Genomic DNA, 26,055 nt, shown 5'->3' on the forward strand with positions numbered 1-26,055 from the left:
AAATATCAGCCAAAACCTGTGAGTTGTAACAAATACTGAAGGCATGGTGTATGACCGAAAGGTGAAAAGCAACACGTAGGAAAAGAGCAAAATGCATTCAATCACTCACAATTCGAAGGGGAGACAAGTTTATTTAAAATATATTTTTTTAATTTCTTGAATCTAACTTTATCCAATATAAATTATCCTCCGCATCTTTGCAATTAAATTGTATGCCACAGCCATAGGTCTACATACATGGCTGTAATGGTGTCCACACTCTTTATCAGTACAAACGCGTCACGTACCCGTTAGGCAACCCCTTATCTGGTGGTATACTACTGGGGTACTCCGTCCTAAAAGGCCAGGTGTAACTAAGAAATAGACTGGTTAAATAATCGTCGCTCCTGTAATCTCCCGGTGTATCACGAAGCTACATTGTTTATTACGCAATATTTTGTTGCAAATCACAATTAAATGTATTTTTAAAAACTTCCAGGGTACGATATTAGCACTGTTGAAATAGGCGTCTTGGCAAGCCACTCTGAAGTAGATTTCGCTCTTTATTTGTGTTGCTGTTTGATGCAATTTCAGTTAGTCGCTAACGCAAGCGAGTCGGTATCTATGTTTACTGCATCAACGATCTCGGAAGGGTAGCCATGGTAAAGTACCGGCTGCGTCTGTGGGCAGGGCTTTAATCTGGACTGTCGATTGTTTGGAAACGCTCTATTGGTGAATGCTCCCAACGAGGATTCAGGTTTAGTGTCAGCAGCGTAGTTGTATTGGATCATGTAAGTGGACGCTGATTGGCCAGCGCAGAAGAGCTATCATTGTGTCAGAGGCCTTCCAACCCGGAAGCAGGAACGCGGCTCTTCCGCCTGCAGGCTCCGGTATGAGCCATGGTGGACGGTGGGCTTGCATCGGCTTTCTCGCAAGGGGTGAGTGTACTGAGCTGTGGAAATTCCGCGAGGGTGGTGGGGCATTTGCAGTACTTTTACATGTACTTGCTTTGAGACCCAATGTCATACGGATGTCTGACTAGTTGCTGTCCCAAGTCAATGGTACACTAGCCACCGTGGGAATCTGAGTGACATACTTACTGGTATATATTTAACTTTTGAATCAACATGCTGCTTGTAACTTGTGTTTAGGTGCATGTGTTTTGATTTAGTAGAGGTTAGCATAGCAAGCCACTGAAATCTCTAGCCGGACATTTCCGAACCTACAGTTCAGTTTTACATGTTATTATGTGAATGTTTCTATACTTTCAGTGTGCTTATGTGTTACATTCAGCGGTCGAAGTGCATACAAAATAAAGTATGAGAACTGTAACCCTGAGTACAGCGGCTGCGAGCTCAGAGAGGGTTAAAAGAACATATTATTCGGCAACGATTTCGTTTGTTTTCACTTTCAGGGAAATAAATATGAAACACAAGCATTGGCAAAACCAGTAAGTCTGGCTTTAGCTGCCAATCTGTTGTCAATGCTGGTTTTGTTATCGTTTTTACACAACTTTATTGTTGTGATGCTTCTGAGCCTATGACAACGTAACATAATGTCTAAAAAGCAATACTATTTTTGGTCTTAAAAAGCACACATTACAACAGTAGTCCTGCCACTGAAGCAGGGCTTTAAGTGGGCCGGGTCTGAGCAACGGCAGTTATTTTCAGGGGGCTTGGAACCGGGTCTCTATCGGGCTCTGTTTTCAGGCCTCCAAAGGTAGTCCGTTTTCTTTTTCTTTTTCCTCGACTGCAGTGAGAACATGCACATGATGTGCCCATGCTCACAAACCACTTCAGAAGCTCTGACTTTTTAACAGCGCCCCTTACCGCGCTTTCACTTTTACAGTAGCTGTCGCGCTGTCCCCGAACTCACGACAATCCCTCCCCAGTCTCCTCACCCCCACTACTCGGCAGTCGAAGCCAGGAGCAGCAGTGCCACCGGGTCACAACTCCATCTTGCAGGAAGACGAGCAGTCGGCAACTGGTGGTAACTGGCACGGGATCATCTAAAAGCCCTTGGAATTAATTTTGTACATGTGAAGAAGCGTTTCTTAAACTTGCATTCCAACCTCCATAACTGATCACAAAACTACCCCAAAGGCAGTGTGTCTAAATAGAACAGCGTTTTCATTTCATGACTGTGTTTTTTTGTCTCGGATCAGAAAGGCACAACAACATACCCTCAAATATTATTCAAACATACGAGTGTGCTTCCTTCGCCGTATTATTTGATATAAAGTGATGAGCATAATTTAGGCAGACACTCGAAAAACAACGTGCAGGTAGTAAATATTCATACTGCCAGCCGAAAAACCACAGTCACCCCTCCCTCTGCCCCCACCTGCTGCAACTGCTTCGCACTTCGGTACCAGCTGCAATGAAAATGAAAAGTACATTTGGGTGGTTCCTTTCACCAAGTGTATTTCTGCCTAGGTTTGGACAGTTTCACAATTATTTCGGATCTAGTCACTTTGCAGCCTTCCAACTGTACCTGTGATCCTTTCATTAACAGCGCGTGCAGAGATGAGGTAAGCCAATGCTGAACAGCCTCACCCCCATTTTGAAAATGATTGACAGCGAATGAGAAACAGCAAAGATGTGCACCTGCCCGTTGGGACAGGAGTGGGGTGGTGACAGGAGTTTTGTTGTGCTAGGGGACTCCATTTGATTTCATGGAAATAGAAAAGTTCACGTACCTACTACCTACAGAAGGATGTTTGCTGCGAAGTGCTGGTACTCTAGCATACAAAATATTGCAGCACTGCTGAGAAGTGCAGGTACTCTTTCTCTCCCCTTTAAGTTACAAAAGTGTGAGCACTCTTTACATAAGAGCACATGCCCGTTTAAAGCACTGGATAGTAAATTAAACTTTCCCTGCCAAGGACACACAAAAAAGGCCCCCGCATCCTAGCACTCAAACAAAGCTAATGTGTGCTACATTACTTTGACATATGTCATTGGTATTTTAGGCTTAGTTTGGGCCCTAGAGTCAGTTAGTTTTAAAAGTGCATTTGTTTCATGTACTTTGTGCAACACGTTATTGCTGATATAATGTGCTTAATGTAACTGCTCACTCTCAGCTTTGGTTGGCAGAGCACGGTTTGTGCTCTATGTTTAGTACAGGGCTTTAAGTGGGCTGGGTCTGTCCGGGTCTGAGCAATGGCATTTATTTTCAGGGGGCCTCGAAACGGGTCTCTATCAGGCTCTATTTTCAGTCCTCCAAAGGTAGTCCGTTTTCTTTTTTTCTTTCAGTGAGAGCATGCACATCGATGAGCGCATGCTCATTTTGCTCACTACTGAGCAGCCGAGGTAGTGAGCATGCCAGGTGAGCCGCGTTGCAGAAGGAACGCGGCTTTAAAGAGAGCCGTTTTCTCTCAGGATTTCCCTTCCTGCAGCGCAGGTGTAACGTCGTCGTGTTGCCAGCCTTCACATCATGGAATGATTAGGAGAGAGATGACCACAGGTAGCCTGCTCCAGCACAACCCTGCTCTGACTTTTCACACTGAGCGTCAAGGCTGCAGTGTAATCAAGCAACATTTGAAACGCAGAGAGGGGAACTAGTCTGCATGATCCTGCCCTAGTCCTAACGCAATGCTAGTTATCTTGATTCAGACCACGCCCCTACTTGGATTGGCCACGCCCCTTTACATGGTTTTCCCCGCCCATTTTAGAGCACCCCCAGTTTTTTTTTTCCACTTAAAGCCCTGCACTGAAGGGAGCTACTTTGTGCGTGGATGTACTCATTGTGAAAATAGAGAAAGCTATCATTCACAGCCAAGTGAGCCAATGGCTGAAGGAGGCTCATCCATTGCCCCTTGCTGCACACTGTAGTGGGCAAAAGAAACATGTGAATGATACATTAACAGGCTAGTGATTGAAGAGGACTGGCCGAAAAACCATATAAGTATACATGTGATTTTAGTAAAATCAAAAGATCTTGGCTTAACGCTAGATCTAATAAGACACTCACCTTAAATGGAAAATAAGTGCACATTGAAATAATTGGCGGAAATGCACTCTTGTGTTATGAAAGCTCAAGTGGTTAAGGCAATTACTACGTGTGTGTGTGTGTGTGTGTGTGTGTGTGTGTTTGTGTGTGTGTGTATGTATGTAATTGAACAGTTACAGAATTAAATCCCATTGGAGCAGTGGGAGAAGAGTCAAGTTTATTTATAGTGCTACAAGCTCGCAGCCTTTGACTGAAAGCACTGTAAGTATGGAAGTCCTTATTTTAAAACTGTATTACACTCAGTATAAGATAGTACAAGCAATGTCTAAAGACCTAGTGTTTAAGATACAAAAAAAAAGCGCTTTCCAAGTATATATTTTTAGTCATAAGGAGTTAGACTATACCTAGTGCAAAGTTGTTTTAGAAGGATGCATTTCAGAATTCAGCCAGAATCGCCCATGCATTGCTTCTCAAAAAGAAAAGATCGTTGTCACCACACATCTTCAATGACTCCATGTACTGGCTCCCAAGCATCCTTTAGATTTGCTGATTAATAGGTAGCAGGCACACTGGCCAGAAGTCTTGTTTGCTCTTTCGGGGTTTGCTTCACAATACTGGAGGCCCCTACCCCCTTTTATTTTCGGTAGTGGTAAAACCAATTAACAAAAAAGTAGGGGAACTGCTTTAGTGAGATAAAAAAAGATTAGGAACGTCGCTCCCAATAGATCCCGCCCACTAGTGTAACTTGTTCACAAGTATGACAATGGAGGTATTCCCAGTACAATGTTAAAATACAGAAATGTCCCACTTTCTTGGCATGTAACAGTCCAGAAATTACTTTTAAACCGCTATAATACTCGAGGTGTGTACAAGCCATACTTCTCTTCTACCGCACAATCATCTTAGATTTTTGGTGAGATGGTTCATTCCCAAATTGAATGGAGCTAAGAAATGTTATTCTATATGACTTTTACACCAATGAAATTTCAAGTAATCTATGCAACATGATGACATGAATTTCAAAGATATGACACCACATAGCAGAAGTATTATATAGGTTAAAGCAGAGGTCGTCAAACTTTTGGATGCCGAGACTCCCTGTCAAAGTTTTGAGGCGTAAGGACCCCCTCCTGACAAAAATGTCTAAAACTGTACGCAGGGCTACTGGAATTATGAGGCAGGTGAGGACCAAATTACGCAACAGGCTTGACTAAATTGTGGGGAGAAATGTAAATGATGTTATATGATGACACGTATTTTGAGATAGCATTGCTTCATTATTTTGAAATTTTTTACACACAATAACCCTGAGGAAAGATTTCAACCCATCCGTACCCGTTTATAGCCAACATACAGCAACTAACATCAGAAAGATTTCTAGTCAACCTTTGTAAAGGGCCTTCCACTCCACAGGAATATGTGCTGCCACATTAGTAGCTCACCTGGCCAGGAGAAGCAGGGGTCCCTTAAAACCCTGGTGGTTTTGTGCAGAGTTAAGCAGTTTACCCATGCAGCTTTCCTCACACCCCCTCCCTTCCATCCCTCTCTCCTTTCCCAACCCCGGATTCCTCTCTCACTTTGCAGGCCATTTTCTTTCACCCCTTTTTGCAACTTCTGAACTCTCCTCATTCAACCTCTCACGTCACCTTTAATCACCTTTTGTCATACTGTCTTTTCACTGCCCTCATCTCTAACAGTCTCATGGCCTCTCTGGCCCGTCACCTCCCGTGCCCCTCAGCACTTCTCATTCACCTCGTCTCGCCATTCAAATTTTTGTCTATTAGTATCTTACACCTCTCCAGTCCCCCCATTCATCTTTCATATCTCCCCTTTGTTCTAACAGAAGCCCTCACCTTTGGCTCACGCTCTTCTTGCGTGTCCACACTTCTCTTCGGCACTTCACATTTCTCCTCATCCTTGACCTCTTCAATTGAACTCTCTCCCTCCCTTGCTGATCTCTCTCATCTCTCCTCACCAAGCATACGGGTCTGACCCGTATGCTCCTCTCTGCCTGTGCCACTCTGCTTATTGTTCCCTAATTCAAGAACGGTACAAAAGGGGGTGGTGATGGACGGAACATCTGAACCAATCAAACACTCACACCCAGTCAACAGATGTGGGTTAACTCCATCACCGTTCTTTAGCCCACTCTCCCATCCCAGTTCAGACATGGCCATATGCAAATCAGTCTGACCCTGTGCCTCATGGGAACAGTCCAGCCCAAACTGCCAAGCCATGCCTTCCCTGGACCGGAAACAAGCTTCCGAGGACCGGTTTCTGGCATTTCAGCCGTCTTCAGCCGGCTTGCTTGAATCCAGTGGCAAAGTGAGCAAGGGACTCACGTCTGAGCATACTCTGTCAACTTATGGCGAGCAAAGTGGTACAAAAGGGGGTGGTGATGGACGGAGCATCTGATCCAGAACCAATCAAACACTCACACCCAGTCAACAGATCAACAGATCTGGGTTAAATCCATCACCGTTCTTTAGCCCACTCTGCCACCCCAGTTCAGACATGGCCACAACCAAATCAGTCTGACCCTGTGCCTCATGGGAACAGTCCAGCCCGAACTGCCAAGTCTGTTGACTGGGTGTGAGTGTTTGATTGTTTCAGATGCTCCGTCCATCACCACCCCCTTTTGTACCACTTTGTTCGCCGTAAGTTGGCAGGGTATGCTTTTTTTTTGTACCCATAATTCAAGAAGGCATGAGATTTCGGTCTCGCTGTTTCGGTGCAGGCTGTGCAGTTATGGTACAAGCACCCTCCTTTGCTTCACTCCACCAAGAATCTATTATCCTTTAGAAAGATATAAAAACTTTTCTCTATGCTCTGTAGGTTACCCCATTTGGCTGGTTCTCCTTCTCTGTGTTTCTCATTTGCCTTCAGGCAGCCAATGGTTATTAGCCCCAGGAAATCTTGTGGTAACAGTAGCACACTACAAATGTAAATAATAACAATAGGCAGGAGCAGGGGAGTCACTAGACTAGAACTTCGGAGGGGGGAGGCTAACACTCCCAGCCAGGGCTGGCCCTAAAACTGGTTGCACATGGTGCAACAGTCTTTTATGGTGCCCCACCCCCGTTTCCTACTTCTCCATGAATTCCTTCACTACTACTCACCAACAATGCAACTCTCCTCTCTTTAACACCTTTCTGACAGACATTTCATTTTTTATAGCGCTGCTCATAGTTTACTCACACTCATTTCTGTGATCTGCATGGTACATATTCTTTGTAGCAGGCACATTAGCCCTCTGCATTGTGTGGGTGACGAGTGCTCTTGTGAGTGCACGGTGAGCTGTGCAACAGTGTGAGAGTAGGGTAAGAGGAGTGACTGCAGGTTGAGTGAGGTGGCGTATGAATTTGGGAGCGGATGAAGTTCAAAATGGGACTAATGAATGTATGATTACTGATGGGCTTGTTTGAGTGATTTGCATATTGAGCAGTGAGGGGGACAGGTGAGTGAAGTGTCACATGAGTGCATGATGAGTAGTGTGCTCGTGTGACTGCAGGGTGAACAGCGCAAGTGCATTGTGAGTGCAGAGTGATCAATGTGAGTGCATGGTGAGCGGGTGAATGGTGTGAGTGCATGGTGATCAGTGACTGCATTGTGATTGTTGTGAGTGCAGGGTGAGCGTGAAAGTGGAGGGCAAGAATGAGGAGAAAGTCATCTGAATGCAAGGTGCCTTCCCAGACACTTGAAGTAACCCAGCATGTTATTGACGGTGGCGTAGGGTTTCAGATCTAAGTTAAACTATAGTTATTATGGCATTAATCAGGGATTGAAGATGAAGGAAATAAATAATGTGCTGTTCCTGCAACAAACTTACAGTCCTATGGTTAGGGTTGCCGGCAGATTATTTTTGTGGCCCAATCGGTACAAAAATAAGCAGTCCCCTAAAGCTTTATTTTCAGCACTTATCTGTGCATACTTCGAACAGCAAATATAAATAGAAAGCACTTTTAATTGTGTTCTAGGGCTGCTTTAATGATTGATGACTGATAATTAGAGAGAACAAAGACAGAAAAGTAACATAAGGAATACATTCATACTTTTTTATTTATAAGTCTATTTTTTGTCAAGAGGAGGTCTTTGCAGGCACTTTAAACAACACACAGCATGCATTTTTCTTTTGGCACCCTACTTTATATTCCTTGTCATGAAATGAATTCTCAGTCTACAGCAGTAAATGTAAAATACAAATGTAAGGAATAGGCAGAGTGGGGACCCTAGGGGTACTGGAATCCAGGAAAAAAAATCTAAGCCTCTTTAACCAGTTTACAAAGGCATGTAAATATGCAAATGGTCTTTAAAGACCTGTCAAAAACTCAGATGGGCATGCTGGAGATAAAACTCCAGACGCTGCCCAGCTGAGGCCCTAGCAGCTCGTGTTGCACTGCAGCAGCCCGGGCTGAGACACAGAACATGGGAAGAGGGGGGCTGAAGCCCTTGGGCCTGGGTAGAAGTGTGACTGGGAATGCTCAACCCCCTTTGCATCTCTCCACGGCCCCCATGGGGGTCGCGCCCCACAGTTTGAAGACCCCTGGGTTAAAGCAACCCACATGCTCTTGCTTTTGACTGCAGAGCTTTGTTTCAGGTGATACACAACATACAAACTAATGTTTCAAAAGGGTGTGGTGCAGGTCACACAAAAGTTACAGACGCAGACCGCAGACACGCATCACTAAAGTTTCTAATTTGTTTTGGTGTTGGCATTAGCCAGTAAAGCAATGTCTTAGTCTAGGAAACTGGACTCTATTGTAGCATTCCCCTTCTTTTGACCTGATATCTGATGCAGCTTGACTGAAAGTGTACTGGATTCCTGCTAACCAGGTCCCCAGTTACCAGTTTTCTTTCCCTAAACTATACCATTGTTCCACAATTAACACCCCTTTCGCATCTCTGTAAGTCCATAGACAGTGCCTATGGCCTTGGAACTAAAGACGGTCCCTAAGGACAGCAGCACTAACTGTGCCGCCCTAAGGGACCCCTCACCAAGCTCATGCAAACTGCCTTTGTGTCTTGGTGTAGAGAAAAACAGTCAATATGGCACACATCCCTTTGTGCCATGCCCACCAAGCACTGCATGTGGTATAGGTAAGTCACCCCTACGACAGGCCTTGCAGCCCTAAGGTAGGGTGCACTGTACCCATGTGTGGACATATCAGCGGGAGTGGATATCTTCCTGTGATATCTAGGCTCCCCCTTAGATATTACGCGCACACAGGGAAGCGATGACAAGAACGTGGGCTGGGCTGGGCTGGACACACGTTATAACGAGTTCCCCACCTACATGATGGCTTCACTGTGCCCTAAGGTGTTTAGTACCAAACACCTCGTCTTAATAAACCCACACTGATGCCAGTGCTGTATTTAATAATAAATGCACCCACAAAGTACCATAGAGGTGTCCCCGGAAAACCTACCGACTACTAGTGTGTTGACTGACCAGTCTCGATCAGCCAGCCACCATAGACAGGTTTCTGACCTACTGAGGGGGGAGCTTGGCTCTCGGAGGCCAGAAACAAAGCCTGCTCAAGGCAGAGGTGTTCACACCTCCTCCTCGCAGAATGTTCATTCCAGGGCGGGAAGCTTCAAAGCCCTGCTGCCTTTGTTATGCATCCCAGGCCTCTCCAGATGGCGGAGATGCTCACCATCCTGTCCTGACCCCACTGTTTTGGCGGCAAGACAGGCGGGAAAATTAGTAAGATTAGGAGTTGTGCCCACTTTCACCCAACACCACCCCTTGGGCGGGCGAGCTGATGTGGACCCCTGAATTTTCAAATTCCTCCAACTTGTTTTGAATAGATATAGCATTCTAGGGTCAGGGTAATGCCCACTTTCCACAGTAAGTGGTCATATAGAGGGTGTCCACACCCTAAAGGTAGGTAGCCCATTGGCTACCTGTAACTCCACTTAAATGCCCCTAAATTATGTATTTAGGTGACGCCTGTTAGAACTGGCTATTTCTGGTAGGCTAAGGCTGACGCCAAAGCCAGGCAGAAACCACCATTCTAGTAAGGGCAAGGGAGTGACACGCCAAGATAACCCCTGCTCACCCCCTTGGTAGCTTGGCACGAGCAGTAAGGTTAAACTCGGAGGCAATGTGTAAAACATTTGCGCCAGCACACAACAGCAACAACATACTAGGCAAACCACAAAAGGAACTCCACACAAGGTTATATAAAAATAACTTCTGTATTGTCAAAATCACATCAGATAGAAATCACACATGTACATTGTGCCAACTGGCACGGGCAATACTCATAAGGGATTATTTACAAGACGGGGCCACATGGGCTACTGTCACAATCAACACTTTTAGAAATAGAATATAGGATATAAAATCACTGTAGCACAAAATAACAGTTATAAATCACAACCAGTAACTACTGGTAAAGGTAGGTACGCATTACGCAATACTAATAACCATAGGTCTAGATCACGCATGGACACATAACCTCTCTAGTATAAACTATACTAGGCAAAACACAACCACCTAAGAATAAAATACATTTAGGGGTAGAAGCAAGAACACATTACACATGATGCATCAAAAACACATTCAGCGGTGTAGGGAAAAAGGTAAACACATGATGCATAAAACATTCAGAGGTGTAAGGAAAGAAAACACATGATGCATCAACCAACACATTCAGAGGTGTAAAATCAAGGAAGACACATGATGCATTAAAAACATTCAGAGGTGCCAGGAAAGAAAACACAACTCAATAGCGCAAAAACACATGATGCCTAAAACATTCAGAGGTGCAAGGAAAAACCACACAATTGCGCAAAACCTACATAAGCCACTACCTGGGGCAGTCCCTAGGCCAACTAGCCTTGTTGGGGCTAGGACGCCCTGTGTCGCAATTTCAGGGGCCTAAACGTGGCAGCTGCCCACTAATTGTTGGGCAGCTGGGATAACAAGCAAACTAGGGCATGGGCTCTCACTAGCCCTTGAACAGTACTGCGCCCAAAGGCAGGAGCCACACAGGCTCTTGAACAGATATGCCCCCACGAGCCTCTCGGGGCTAGTCTGTGCTTGTATTATCAGGAAGCTCAAAAATGCTCTTAATCTGCTTTGCTACAATAATGCCAGCGAGTAATTTACTTTGGGGGTCAGCCCTTCACCCCACTGCGCCCTAGCAATGCAGACGCACCTCCCCCGGCTTCGGCACTTTGAACACGGCTCTTGGTATCTTCCTAGAGGTCCCGGTCCCGCTAGCCAATCCTGTCGCGGCTCCACAGACGAGCCTCCCGATGACGACGCACAGCTTCCAGGAGTCACCCACTCACAGTGCGGCTCCTGGACCAGGCCCCTGTGACGCGGGGCACTTGCGGGGCGACTCGGCCAATCGGAGCGCAGTTCTCTGGGCAGGGCTACTGCACAGGCCAATCAGAGCGCGGCTCTTCTCGTGGCTCGGCCAATCAGGTCCCTGCCTCTTCGTGTCTTTCTCCGCTGCTCCGGGAACCACTCGATCAATTTCAGGCCCCCGGGCCGCGGCGGTGAATTGCGGGCAGATGAATTTAACGCGCCCCAGGACAGCAGGGCGATCTGAGTATCGCGAATCCTCAACAAGGATTCCTTCATCCTGGGGATGCCTTCGAGCTCACTGCCACCACTTCCCACGTGCCGATGAGCACGTCGATACCACGGCACGGCAGCTGGTGGGCAGGCAATACTCAGCGCGGCGCTCTCAGGCCAAACAGAGGGCAGCCAGCGCTCCACACGGGCAGATGATCAATGGTCTAGGCAAACAGCTCACGATCTCTGCAGCACACAGCAGGGCTTTGTAGTCTTTGGTAACCTTTCTGTCCCTGAGTTACCAAACAGGAGGCCAGCTCTTCCCAGGCCCTTGGAGATTCAATTAGGAGACACAGCACACAGCAAAGTCTCTGGAGATCAAGTAAGCAGGGTCACAGCACACAGCAAAGTCCCTCTTCTCCTCAGCTTCAGTTGCTCAGCAGAACAGGTCAGCCCTTAGAGCACACAGAAAGGCCTTCAGTTCCCCAGCAGTCCTTCTTCCAGCAGAGGTTCCTCTTGATTGTAGAATCTAATTTTCTGTTGTCAGGGGTCCTTCTCTTATACCCCAAAAAGTCTTTGAAGTCTTTGTGCAAGTGGGCCCTGAGCCCGGTTTAAACCAGTTCTGGGTGTTGCTGGAGCACTGGGGCTTTCCTGGCTTCCTTCTTCCTCTCAGTATCAGGGACAGAGGTGACAGACGTCCAGCAGGGAGGTGGAGCCAGCATTGTGGCCGGCAGGCACAGCCTCATTCACTCCCAGGTGCTATCTCCTCCCACTTCCCTGGCAGCAGATGCAGCCTTTCATCCACGGGCTGACTCAGACAACCTCCTGGGGGCTCTGCAGCCCCTGTCACCCTCAAACCAGACAGTCAATCCACAAGCAGTCCCAGGCACTCTGTTCCAGGCTCACCAGCCAATCACACGCCAGGCACAAATTACACAAATATGCCAACTTCTAAAAGTGGCACTTCTAGACTAGACACAATCATGCCGCATATACCATTACGCAGCATTCAATCTCACGAGTTCGCACATATCAAACTCGACCCTGCACTCCCCACACATCAGGAACTACCATGGGCATACATATTCCCCATTAATTCCGATGGGAGGGCAGGTCACTCACCACACATACACAGAGAGCTCACGCACTTTACGCTGTACCACAGTGAAAAAGTGCGCAGAGGCCTAAAATCACCAACTCCAGGTCCCAGAAACAGGCTAGGAAAAAGCAAAAAGTTTCGGGGTGAACCTGCCAAAAAGGGCCAGGTCCAACAACGCCCATTAACCCAAGAACTCGGATTAGATAGAGCAAGAGAAAAAGAGTCTCTTCCTTACGAGAAGCACAGCAGACCTCTGGACTTTCTCATGAAACCCTGCCTGTCCTCAGCCCTCTCTCTACATTTTCTGACCGAGTGACTCGTCCTGCGAGCTGGAGCACTATGAAAGCCTTGGATAGCCTGCTAACACTTAAAAAATCGCCTACAGTCTCCCTTGGATTAAAGGAGCTAATTTCCTGCAGTCCGCAGGCATAGACAAGCAGAGTCTGGTTCACCGCCTTGCAGCTCCCCAACCCATCCGATGCCGCAGATGACCAGGAGAAGGTACTCCTGCTCTGGAAGGTCAGATCTGTCTCCCCACCGAGAGTGAAGACACCAGAATGGAACGGAGCCATGCAGCACCAAACTGTTCGGTATCAGACGTCCGGCACCAAACATCAACAGTGAGAGCACAGTCCAGATTCTCATTACACCAGGACCAAGCAGCTGTCATGGGACGTCAGTATCACTGAGACCCACTTTGTGAGTAGACCAGCTACCTTGATTTCTCCTCTGCCAGATGTTAGTCCCTGACCGCAAGGTACCTTTTTGCTCACCCAGCCCAGCTGACCAAACGACTCTGCACCGGAGCTGCCCAGCCCAGGTCACAAATAACCAGCTGTGTGCCCCCCTTGTGACCCAGTCCCCCGCTTGGAAACTCTCGGACATGTTCCCAAGTCCCCCTTTGCAGCCTGTTTTTGGGTAGCCCCCGTTCCTCGTAGCGCACCAGCTACCAGTCTCACCAGCACCCTGCTCCCGGTAGAACCCGGGTGGTTCCCGAAGAGCTGCTGGTAATACTTTGGGCCTTGGCCCATTACAACTCAGTACCCCGAAGGGTGAACCCCCTAAAACCATCTGTAGTTGCCTTTTATGTATCTGTGACATTTTTTTTTCTCCAATAGCATTGCATTGCGCACAGGTTTGAAAGTTTTTCTTACCTGTGAATATTGCAAAAACAGTACTTACCTTTGAACAAGTTTCTTGGTTTTAAAACATCTATAAAAGTGTTATTTTTCTTATTTGGTCACTGATTTATTCTTTGTGTGTCTTATTTATTGCCTCCGAGTACAATAAATGTTTAGCACTACCCTCCAATAAGCGTAATTGCTCGCCCACACTCTCACAAAAAAGAGTTTAAGTATTATCTTCTTTAGCCTCTGTGAACCAATTGGGAACCCATTGGAGTCTCTGCAGAGTGTACTTCTTTTTAGTACACTATATAGAGAGCCAGCTTCCTACAATTAGGTTATGCACATCTTTCTGTCCTTAGCCTTTAAACAGATGTGCTATATCTAAGAATTGATAAACCTGACAGACTCAAGTCTCTGACAGCAGGCAGGGCAGTCCCCAACATTGCAGACATTTGACAGCCCTCTTCTATTCAAGCAGCTCCCCATCTGGATTGATCTGCATGAAACAGCCCCCTTCGCCTTTTCTTTGTAAAGTTTTGTGCTGACTTTTCAAACATTGCCAACGTTGTAAGGAACAAAAACAAAATGATTGAATGTAAACCATAAGTGCAAAGTCACTGTTGCAAACTCTGCAATGGGTACATGTGTATGTTTATATTTACAGAAAGATTTAAGTTTCTGGGATTGCAAACACTTTTTTATTTGTCTGTGAAAAATCAGAGAGATTAGTTGAAAATCACAATTAAAGTGGCATTATGGAGTCAAAGCAAAACCTAATTATCTCTGAACTTTGAGTTTTATGATCCACTGCTCAAATCATAACTCACATCTGTTCCATGAAAACCATTTAAGAAAAATAGCGTCTGAACCATACCTTTACTTAAACTGTTTCTGAAATTCTATTACATGGAAAATTGATGGTTCAACTCATGGCCACAGCCTGTCCCCCACTATGGACGGCCTTTGGATAAATGTTAACCCTCCAGAGCCCGTCCAATGCACCTTTCAAATAAAAATATCTAAAAAACGAATCACTGGATTTACAACAAACCACAACACACATTCTGATGATATTCTGTCCTCATGTCATTTTTGGTGAAAATCGATTCAGAGGTTTTTTTTCTTTAACTGTGAGCAAAGCTTCATTTGGAAACTAACATGGACCTGCACTTGTCTGGCATGCTTAAACTTAGCAGCATGCTTAAACTGCCAGATTTTGTGGAGAGTTGACGATGAAACCAGAGTTTTAAGCAAACATTCGAGTGGAAAGTGCTTCTCGATTGGAACTACAAAGTAACTATCACTAATCACTTCCCTTTAAAAAGAGAATTACTTGTTTAATATGGTTTAAGAAATCAATTTACTTTCAACTTTCGAAAGTAGGGTTTAAAGTACTCCTAATTCAAATCTTATCTGGATCGCGAACTACTTTGTACAGTGCCATTCTGCCTCGAACAGAAGGCACATTTCCATGGAAATTCTTTAGACATATCTTCAAACATTTTGGACTGGCAAAATGGAAATTCTGAGATTAAGTTTGTTCTTATGTGACTGCAGTGCATTATTACTTTTTTTGTCTACATGCTAATTTGCGTTCATTACTGAATTTCTTCTAATACACTTCTTTTAAAACTTTTTTTTACAGCCTATAGATTGGTCTGAACCATGGCTTATTGGACTTGTGGTTTTCCACTTATTCTGTATTTTAATCACCTGTATTTCATTCAAATTTTACAAACTTCAGATTGGTCATTTTCTTTCCATGGGTAAGTAGAAATCGTCATCAAAATGTTTTTTTTAATTATAAGTGCTTTCATACATTTTGTAGTCTTCATATTTTCATTGATTTGATTGATTTATCTCATTTTCATAACATTCATGCCTCGTGACTGCCTTTTTAGAGAACTTAAGGAAAAGGAATTTGATAAATTACAAATACTTATGGTGATAATTCTCCAATCTAGTGCATTGTTGTTCCAATGGTGAGTTTCAGCAACAGCTTATTGTATGGAATGGCCATATGCAAATAGGTCAAGGCTGGCTTGCAACTATTCCCCCCCAAACCCAGAAAGATTTCTTGTTTAAGATTCAAGAGAATGGAGTTCTTAAATGTTACTGCTATGGAAGTGAAGGATTAATTTTCAAAACCACTTGAATTTGGCAGGTTGTATGTCTTGTAAAGTGTTATAGATGACAGGCTTTCAGCAACACTTATGTCCCAGTGAGGGTTTTCAAGATAGATCATATTGAGCAGAAAAGCGAAACTCAGTTTGCCTAATATGTTACTAGGAAATCTGGGAAAATCCAGTTTACTGATGGGTACCTATGTACAATCTTATGTTGTGCACACCTTTGCCCCCCCCCCCTCCTTCAGTTTTCTTTCTTCATCGGTATTAGCAGTGGAGGGTATTTATGGGGACCATTCTTGACATGACCCTGCCTGCACCAATCTCTCCTATTCTTTATATATTTAAACTAAAGGTTCCTGTTGCCCTGTCATTTCTCCTAAAGCAAACAAATATAAAAGGTAATCCATAGAGCCATACCACCCTCCCTCAAACATTCTGCAATTCTCTCTCCACCCAATCATAAAAAAAAGTCATGCAGCCCTCATCCACTTCCCCACAATATTGTGCCTCTTTGCACAAAGACAAAGATACCTGCTATTCAGCTATACTCCTCACCCTTATATGTTCTTAGTCTTTGAGACCGAGCTGTGCTGTCAGCAAAGACCACCCGTGATCTCCCTCACCTTCTGCTTGACCCAGAGTAGTGCAGTAGATGTGAGACAGCGGATGTCATCTGCCATTCCACTACTTCTTTTATTGGGGAGTGGAGGGGTTGGAAAACAGGTGGATTAGAATACTTCAGAGGACTGCCTTCATGCTTGTTTTGTCACTGCTCTGACCTAAGAGTAGTGAATTACTGTGTTTTTCAAAGAAGTGTTCATGATTAATAGATTTGGATATGCATGACATCCTGACTGGTAATTCTGGAACTCCTTGAACAGTTTATCTAGAGGGTCTTCGGGGCAAGGACTTTGGATGAGTTCTAGGACACCCCCGCGCCGCACGGCCACCAGCTGCTGCGTGTGCTCCTCCCCGCCTGACTGCCTCGCTGCCCCGGCTGCCGTCGCGGGACCACGCCCCCTACCTTCGAGCGGCGTGGCTCGTGCTCGCCTGACCCACAGGCTCCTGGGCGCCGCTTCTCACCCTGTGCCCCTGTTGTCATTGCTGTAATTGATTTGTATTGTTTCTTTCTGTATTGCCTGTTTCTTGTTTCTTGTTTATAAGTTGCCCTTCGTCTTCCCTCCCCGCTTCCCGGCACCGCCGCTAACCCCGCCCCTTTTTCCTTCTGTACCCTCCCAGCTGCTCTGCCCCCCCCGCGCACTTGGCCATATATGGCGACCGTGCGACGCAGGTGAGTGTGACCTAGTTCTAGGACACCCCCGCGCTGCACGGCCACCAGCTGCTGCGTGTGCTCCTCCCCGCCTGACTGCCTCGCTGCCCCGGCTGCCGTCGCATGACCACGCCCCCTGCCTTCGAGCGGCGTGGCTCGTGCTCGCCTGACCCACAGGCTCCTGGGCGCCGCTTCTCACCCTGTGCCCCTGTTGTCATTGCTGTAATTGATTTGTATTGTTTCTTTCTGTATTGCCTGTTTCTTGTTTATAAGTTGCCCTTCGTCTTCCCTACCCGCTTCCCGCCACCGCCGCTAACCCCGCCCCTTTTTCCTTCTGTACCCTCCCCGCTCCCGCCTCCACCGTGCGAACGCGCAGCGGTCACGCGCAGCGGGCGCGCCGATTGTGCGCCGAAGGCGCGCCAAAGGTAAGCCCGTCTACGCCCGTCCGCGCCTGGACCGCGCCCAGTGCCAGGACCCTTGGCCCACAAGGACCCCGGCCAACCCGCCTGACGTACACCGCCGCCACCCTCATCGCACTCAACACCGGCCGAATCCCAGGATGCCACCGAGCCACCCCACGACGCACCCACGGACCCTTCAGCTGCCACGCCTGCAAGTTCACCTGCATCCGGACCTGCCCTGCACCAACGCCCGCCAAGCCGAAGCCGAACACCAGCAGCAACCACCTGAAGTGCATCCTGCTCAACACCCGCTCCGTCCACAGACACGCCATCGAACTCTGGAACCTCCTCGACACCACAGCCCCTGACGTTGCCTTCCTCACGGAGACCTGGATGAACGCCTCTTCAGCGCCCGACATCGCCATCGCCATCCCAGAGGGCTACAAGATCACCCGGAGGGACCGCACCACCAACCAGATGGGAGGAGGCATCACCGTCATCCACAGGAACACCATCCGCATCACGACCAGCACCGACGACACCCTAACGACCGCCGAACACCTGCACTTCCAGATCCACACCGACCCGAAGACAACCCTCAGAGGCTCCCTGATCTACCGACCCCCGGGACCACGCACACAATTCAGCGAGGACATCGCCGACTTCGTCAGCCCACATGCCCTCCCCTCCGCTGACTACATCCTCCTGGGGGACCTCAACTTCCACCTGGAGAACAACAACGACCGCAACACCATCACCCTGCTCGACAACCTCGCCAACCTCGGACTCAAGCAGCTGGTGTCCACCCCCACCCACCTCGCCGGACACACACTCGACGCCGTCTTCTCATCCAGCAAAGACATCGCCTTCAGCCACGCCACAGAACTCCACTGGACGGACCACAGCTGTGTCCACTTCACCTTCAGAAGAACGACGATCCACCACCACCAACAACAGGTGGCCCGTAGAAGCTGGAACAAGATCACTGCCGACCAGCTCGCCGCTTCTCTGAGACAGCACCCTCCTGCCAGCTCAGCGAACGCCAGCCAGGCCGCCGACAACCTCTCGAAGTGGATCAGCAACTGCGCGGACGAACTCGCCCCTCTGAGGACCCCGACCAGCAGACCCGGCAGCAAGAAAGCCCCATGGTTCACCGACGAACTCAAGAGCTCCAAGAAGAACTGCCGAGCCCTCGAGAAAGTCTGGAGAAGGGAACCAACACCGGACAACATGACCACCCTCAAGCTCGCCACCCGGAAGCACCACCAACTGATCCACGCCGCCAAGAAAACTGCATTCAAGGACCGGCTGGACAACAACGCACACAACTGCAAGGAACTCTTCAACATCGTGAAAGAGCTCTCCAACCCCAACGCCGGAAACAACGACATCACCCCATCGCAAGACCTCTGCAACTCCCTCGCCTCCTACTTCCACAACAAGATCACGGACATACACAACAGCTTCAGCATTCAACCGACGCACCCCACGGACGCACCAACGCCCCCCACCACCACCACCCTCCGCGCCTGGACCCCGATCAGCACCGAAGACACCGTCCGCACGATGAACTCCATCCACTCCGGATCTCCGACCGACCCCTGCCCTCACCACGTCTTCAACATGGCCGACGCTGTCATCGCACCCCACCTGCGGGACATCATCAACACCTCCTTCGACACCGCCACCTTCCCCGAGAGCTGGAAGCACGCCGAACTCAGCGCTCTCCTCAAGAAACCCACAGCGGACCCCACCGAACTCAAGAATTACCGCCCCATCTCGCTCCTCCCGTTTCCAGCCAAAGTCATCGAGAAGACCGTCAACAAACAGCTGGCCGCCTTCCTCGAGACGAATGGATCCCTCGACCCCTCACAGTCTGGCTTCCGAGCCAACCACAGCACCGAGACCGCCCTCATCGCTGCCACCGACGACATCCGAGCCCTGATGGACAACGGAGATACAGCGGCCCTCATCCTCCTAGACCTCTCCGCGGCATTCGACACGGTCTGCCACCGCACCCTAGTGCAGCGACTCAGCAACGTCGGAATCCAGGAGAAGGCACTGGAATGGATCATCTCCTTCCTCGACGGAAGAACACAGAGAGTCCGCCTACCACCGTACAAATCAGAAGCCACCGAAGTCATCTGCGGCGTCCCTCAAGGATCCTCGCTGAGCCCCACCCTCTTCAACGTCTACATGAGCCCCCTCGCGGCCATCGCACGCCAACACAACCTCAACATAATCTCCTACGCCGACGACACCCAGCTGATCCTCTCCCTGACCAACGACCCCGCCGCCGCCAGAGCCAATCTGCACGAAGGGATGAAAGATGTAGCCGAGTGGATGACGACCAGCCGCCTGAAACTGAACTCAGACAAGACGGAGGTCCTCATCCTGGGCTCCTCGCCCTCTGCCCGGGACGACTCCTGGTGGCCCCCCACCCTGGGCACCGCACCCAAACCGACGGACCACGCACGCAACCTGGGCTTCATCCTGGACTCCTCCCTCTCCATGACCAGGCAAGTCAACGCCGTTTCCTCGTCGTGCTTCAACATCTTACGCATGCTACGGAAGATCTTCTGGTGGATCCCCACCGAGACCAGGAAGACCGTCACCCAGGCCCTCGTCACCAGCCGACTGGACTACGGCAACGCCCTCTACGCCGGTACCACCGCCAAGCTCCAGAAGAGACTCCAGCGGATCCAGAACGCCTCAGCCAGACTCATCCTCGACATCCCACGAAACAGCCACATCTCCGGACATCTGAGAGACCTGCATTGGCTCCCCGTCAACAAAAGAATCACCTTCCGTCTCCTCACGCACGCACACAAAGCCCTGCACGATCAAGGCCCGAGCTACCTCAACAACCGAATCAACTTCTACGCTCCCAAACGCCACCTCCGATCAGCCAGCCACGCCCTCGCCGCCGTCCCCCGTATCCGAAGAGCGACAACAGGAGGAAGGTCCTTCTCCTACCTGGCCGCCAAGACCTGGAACTCCCTCCCTCCCGACCTGCGCCTGACCCAAGACCACCTCTCCTTCAGGAAGAAGCTGAAGACCTGGCTGTTCGAGCAGTAACGGCATTCCCCCCCCCCCCCCCCCAAGCGCCTTGAGACCCTACGGGTAAGTAGTGCGCTCTATAAATGTCATTGATTGATTGATGAGTGACAGACTTTTGAACTGAGTTTCTTCCCTTATCTGTCAACTCTGTAAGGCCTGCAATGCTTGTGTGATGTGTCCCAAGTTGGGAAGCTTGAGGGTGAATTTTGACCACTTCCGATGGTTTTGACTGGCATGCTTTTTTAAATGGCGTCACATTAGCCTAATTTGGATGCAATTATGTTAACCTCTGTTGTGCTCAGATGGGGAGAATTTAATAAGACAGGAAAAACAGAGACCGATACTCTTGAGTACCCCCATTGAGTCTGGGTAACAAATGACATCTCAGAATCAACACAACCAAGACAGTCGATGTAGTACCTGAGGATAGGTGTCTTTGCCAGTTAAAGAAAAGCCTGAATGAGGCAGTTTCTTATTTAATGTAGACTGTATGAATCCATAGTTCTGAGGCAGAACTTGTGTTAGTACATCCAAGTAATTGTAGTGCATCCAGTTTATATCCTTGCCAGGTAAGCTGTGTCTTTTGTAGGTTGCAGGAGTCTTCCTGCAGACTCGTGCTTTAGAACACATGTCATTTCAGGTGTTCTATGATTCAATGGTTTAGTCCAAAGGTGACTTTGCACTCTGAACTGACTATGGGTACACATTGCGCCATTCGCAAGGGTGAAGGCCTTTCTAGAAAGGAACCTAAACACTACATAATGATGATGCTGTATTTTCATTACAATAACATTCAAACATTGATGTGATTCAATCCACTCCTCAGGCAGAGAAAAATATCTATATCTGATTCACATATCTCTTATCTATGCCAGTATGGCCATGAGGGGCTTTACCTTGAACTGTACTGGGACCCTGAATCAAATTTGATCAGGCACTGGAGAGAAAGTCCTGGGGCATGAGATCCCCTTTTATCTAGGGCTGGCATCTCCGACTGTAAACAAGACAGCGCTTGGAGGACTATGGCCACGCTCTAGGCGCTCTAAATATGTCATGAACACGCAGAGCGTTCAAAAAATCACCTATAGCAACTCAGCCAATTGTCAACTGAAGTGTGTGGAAGTTTGAAGGCTCAGATTTGCACTCGTGAGCTATAAGGTACTGAAGGTTCAATCGGCAAGTGTTCAACTCACTGAGTTATTCATTGTACCACTGCATTCTGAATCGGTTTTTGGCACTTTATAATAAGGATTGATACTTGTCAAAAAAAACACACTTTAACCAACCTTAAAATAATAAAAGTTTCAGTTGCCTTACAGGTTTTGCAGTGGGTGAATACCTCATAAAGCTACTTTACACGTTTGTAACGCGTGATCTGCTGGTTATACATGCATCTCTGAACACATGCAACAACTTAGTGAGCAATCTTACCGATAATTCAAATCAGTGACCTACAACTTACATACAACATTCTGCAGTAGGTACTTTTGACCCTCTAAGTTATTTTATAATTCAAACCTATGATCAGAGTGAACACAGACCTCTCCAGCAAGTACATTAACCACCTGAGCCGTGGACGCTCATGACGAGCTCAGCTCGTCATGGAGTTTCCATTGATTTCAATGGAAATTCAATGAAGAATCTGAAAGTGCCTTAGCATCCAAGTGGTTAACCACCTAAGCTGTATTACTGGCATATCATGCGACTTGCCTGATGCCGAGAGATGCCTGCAGCAGGTGCCTTAACCCTATAAACAATCTTAAATTGTGGTTTTGACAAATTAAAGAAGGCAGAACAGTTTTACTATCACATTTTTCTTATTGTCAATTTATGTGGGGGCAGTGTTTGTAAAATGAATCTAATACGTACTGCCAAACCAAAGGCGGACTGTCACGTGCTCTATTCCTCCTTGCAGTACTCTCTATGATGACTCACTCGCCCCATTTCAGCCGCCACCCCCTCCCTTGCCTCAGTTCCAGCCCTGTTGGCAATTGACTGACTCTGCCCCAGCCCGACTACAGCGAAAAGGGATTGCCTGAGATGTGATCGGACCAATTCGCACGTGCTACTTTATTTTCCAGCTCACTGATTGGTGAAAATCTTAGAAGTAATGACGCGTATGGCTTAATATACCACCTCAGGGAAATCTTCTTTGGCACATTATTACTTGCTGTAAGTATGTTGCGCCGCAGTAAACGCTGTAGCCAGACCCAGGCGCCTTTGTGACCCTGGGACACCAGTCATTAAGGAATGGCAGTAATTATGGGTTAATTCCAAACCTCAACTGAAAGCAGACGTCTCGCGGTGAACTCGCAGGTGCCTGGTTTACCCTCTGTCCATCCACAGTGACACCCTGGTCGCAGTCTCTGATCTTGAGGCCTGCAGTGCTTGACCCTGCTAACATGTGGCCCCCCCACCCCCCACATACACACTCACACACTTTCCCTGGGGACCTTCCCACACTCCAGTACCGCAGCACAAGGGGCTTTAGAAGAGTTACATATTTAAATGACCAAAGTTGTATTTACTCGACTAGCAAAGATAAAAAGATACGTTTGATGCACAAGTGGTGTGCGACCCAGCACCGCAATAAGTAAGACACATTAATACTGTCAGACAAGACCGGAGCGACCAAAAAAGTAACAGGTAAAAGAACAACATACTTTTAGATTCAAAATGCAGGGCATATTGTTTCGATTTGAAAAACATACCAAGAGGGCACCACATCTTCAAACTACAATATTCGGCATCGCAAACTCAATTTGCAAATGACAGCAACTGTGCGCAAATAGTTCTGACTTATCTCCTGGCCGTGTTCTAAATGCTAAGCAAATGAAATGTAAGTATGCTGAGCTGCCCCATTGAAGGAAGGAGATGTTTCACAGAAGTGATCTCCCCCCCCCCCCCCCCCCCAGCCGAAAACTGTGTGATCCAAGTTCGAAGCACCTTTTGTGAAATCTAGAAGGCCAAGTGATTTTTAAATCCACCGTTGCTGGAAAACGTGTTGTAAATGATGGAAAATGTGAAATTGTAGCCAACAACGAGGCTTAGGGCACGGTTACTACTCGCCCGCCTGCCCATTCGGAGACCGAGGTTTGAGCCTTTGCTCAACCCACACTCTCCTAATGGGCATGCGCATCTCTACTGCCTGGAGTTCTGTCGTCCCACTCCCTCTTTATTTATTGTTGTGTTTTCCGCCCTGAAGAAGGTGTAGCCCCAGCTGGGGCCACACACCGAAACGCGCATAGGCGTTTTTAGTTCAGGGAAACTGGATGATATCTACCCCTGTCCCCTGTACTACGATGAGCCGCATCATCCGGCCTCAGGACCATCATGTGGCGTGGATTAATGTCTTGTTGTTTGTGTGAATATGATTTATTTGTGTGTTTGAGATTAGGCTGTGTGTTGAATGGTGGCGATTATGAGGCTATGTATGTGCAGTATGCAAGAGGAGTCTGGGATGATATGTTTTGTTATCTTTTGTTTTGGATGTTTTTATATGTATTATGTGTAACATCCTTCAGAAATATGTCTTTATAAAAAATTAATAAACCATATATTTTTGTACCTATCGTAGTGACTGATCTCTGTATTTTTCTTGCTTGGGTGGCATTGGGCTTAACTTAGGACCCCCTACTGGGGCCTCGTTTAATCTACTGTGGGTGGGTAGTCTCCCTTGTATGCATGATTGTCAGTTCTCCCTCAGCGTCTTTGAACTTAAGTAATCTGGTTCAGTTTACTTAAGTTCAGAGACTTAAGGTCAGAGGGAGCTGCGGGCGGGGGGGGCAACGCCCCAATGGACGCACCGCGCCTGATATGCACTCACTCCCCTGATCTCTTAAACATCGTCAATCCATCCTATATTAATTCTGGCAGGTTCATATATGCCTTAATCCACATTCAGCAGTGTTTGCCCCCATGTCTCTCTTGTACCTTTGGCTTTGGGACCTTCTTTACCGTGGACTCTACACGGCTCCCTGCAATGAGGTCTGAGTTGCCTTGTAAGCTTTGTCCCCTGTATCACCTCTCAGAATTCGGCCAGGGAACCTTCATACATCACATCCGGCCAGGTGCACTCTGCATTTACCCTTTTTGTCAACTGGACCACATAGCTCCCAAACCATCCTTCACAACTGGTTTTGGTCAACTTGTGTATCCTCATCAATGGGCTCATCAGTAATTGCCCCCATCGAATAAACCTAGCTTCTTGGATTATACTAACCAGCTGGCACTTTTTTTTCTTTTTACCTGCGGATGTCTCTTACTAGTGTGTTTCCCTCACATGGCTGGTATATCTCAGTGCTCAAATAAACCGTGAAGCTTGAGGTGTATTGCGGAACTTGGCATAGCAGAATAAGTTCTTTATTCAAGTGGATAGACAGAGGAGAAAGCCAGACTATGATTAAATAGGAGCCTGGCAGGTAGAAATGGGGGTGAATGAAGGTCAGAGAGGGTGGAGCGAAATAGCCTACCCAGAAACCATGACAGAAAAAGCCATAGCCCTAACGCTCTATTTTACTTCCCAACATAAAGGCGTGAAGTTCCATGTCTCCCCTCAATTCGAATTTGGCAACAACTCGAATTCAGAAAGTAGGTGGGTTCTGAAGAACTCTTGTAACAGGCGTTTTTTTATTTTTTTTATTTTAGCGATTTGTATAGCGCCTGGTGACCCAAGGGCATCCCCGCGCTGTAAGGAGATTGTTTATCCTGTACGGAGAGGGAGGGAGGAGGAACAGTTATTTCGGGAATCGGTGCGTTTTCAGTTTTTTGCGAAAGGTCAGGTAGCTGGCTTCCAGTCTGAGGGTGCGTGGGAGGGAATTCCATCTCACGGCCGCTTGCACCGAGAATCGTCGGCCTCCGGTGCGGGTCCTTTTGAATTTGGGGACGTTGGCCAGGTGCTCACTGTCTGAACGGAGGGATATGGATGCTTTGTAGGGGGTGACCAGGCTGCTGAGGATAGTAGGGCCAGTTCCGTTGATAAGTTTGTGTGTTGTACACATGGCTTTGAATTCCACTCTTTGGCGAACAGGGAGCCAGTGCAAGGCCTTGAGGGCTGGTTTTGCTGACACTCTCGAAGGAAGGTTCGTGAGCAGACGGGCCGCAGCGTTCTGTGTCCGCTGTAGTCTAGTCAGAGTGGCCTCTGGAGCGCCCAGGTAGATCATATTGCTGTAGTCAAGACGGGACAATACTAGCCCCTGGATAAGAAGTTTCCTAGAGGCAGGTGGTAGTAATGGGAGGATCTTACGGGTGGTGCGCATGAGCCCAAAACAGGTGCCAGCAGTTTTGGCCGCTTGCGTCTTCATGGTGAGCTCCGGTTCGAGCCATACTCCAAGGGTTTTGATTTCACGCTTCGGGGAGGGGATTTCTCCGAATACGTCGGGCCAGACTGTTGGGGGGATGGTTGCCCATTGTTTTCCCAGGAGCATCACTTCGGTTTTAGACCCATTTAATTTTAGTGATGAATCACTCATCCAGCTGTGTATTTGGGTAAGGCAGTTCGCAAGTTTCTCC

At 47.8% G+C, this 26,055-nt stretch overlaps 1 protein-coding gene across 2 annotated transcripts in view; it reads left to right on the forward strand.

Moving 5' to 3' along the window:
• Positions 1-761: 761 nt before the first annotated feature.
• TMEM18 (transmembrane protein 18) overlaps positions 762-26,055 on the forward strand; it is a 67,356-nt gene continuing 42,062 nt past the window's right edge. The window contains exons 1-2 of one of the 2 annotated variants that reach the window (XM_078647882.1): positions 762-917; positions 15,330-15,450. In XM_078647882.1, coding sequence (XP_078504008.1) covers positions 879-917; positions 15,330-15,450 — 160 coding nt within the window. In that variant the 5' untranslated portion in view covers positions 762-878. The remainder of the gene's footprint in view (positions 918-15,329; positions 15,451-26,055) is intronic. The other variant, XM_078647881.1, reaches the window with a different exon arrangement.

The sequence above is a fragment of the Lissotriton helveticus genome, chromosome 6 (assembly GCF_964261635.1).
Source record: "Lissotriton helveticus chromosome 6, aLisHel1.1, whole genome shotgun sequence".
In the NCBI taxonomy this organism is placed as follows: Eukaryota; Metazoa; Chordata; class Amphibia; order Caudata; family Salamandridae; genus Lissotriton; species Lissotriton helveticus.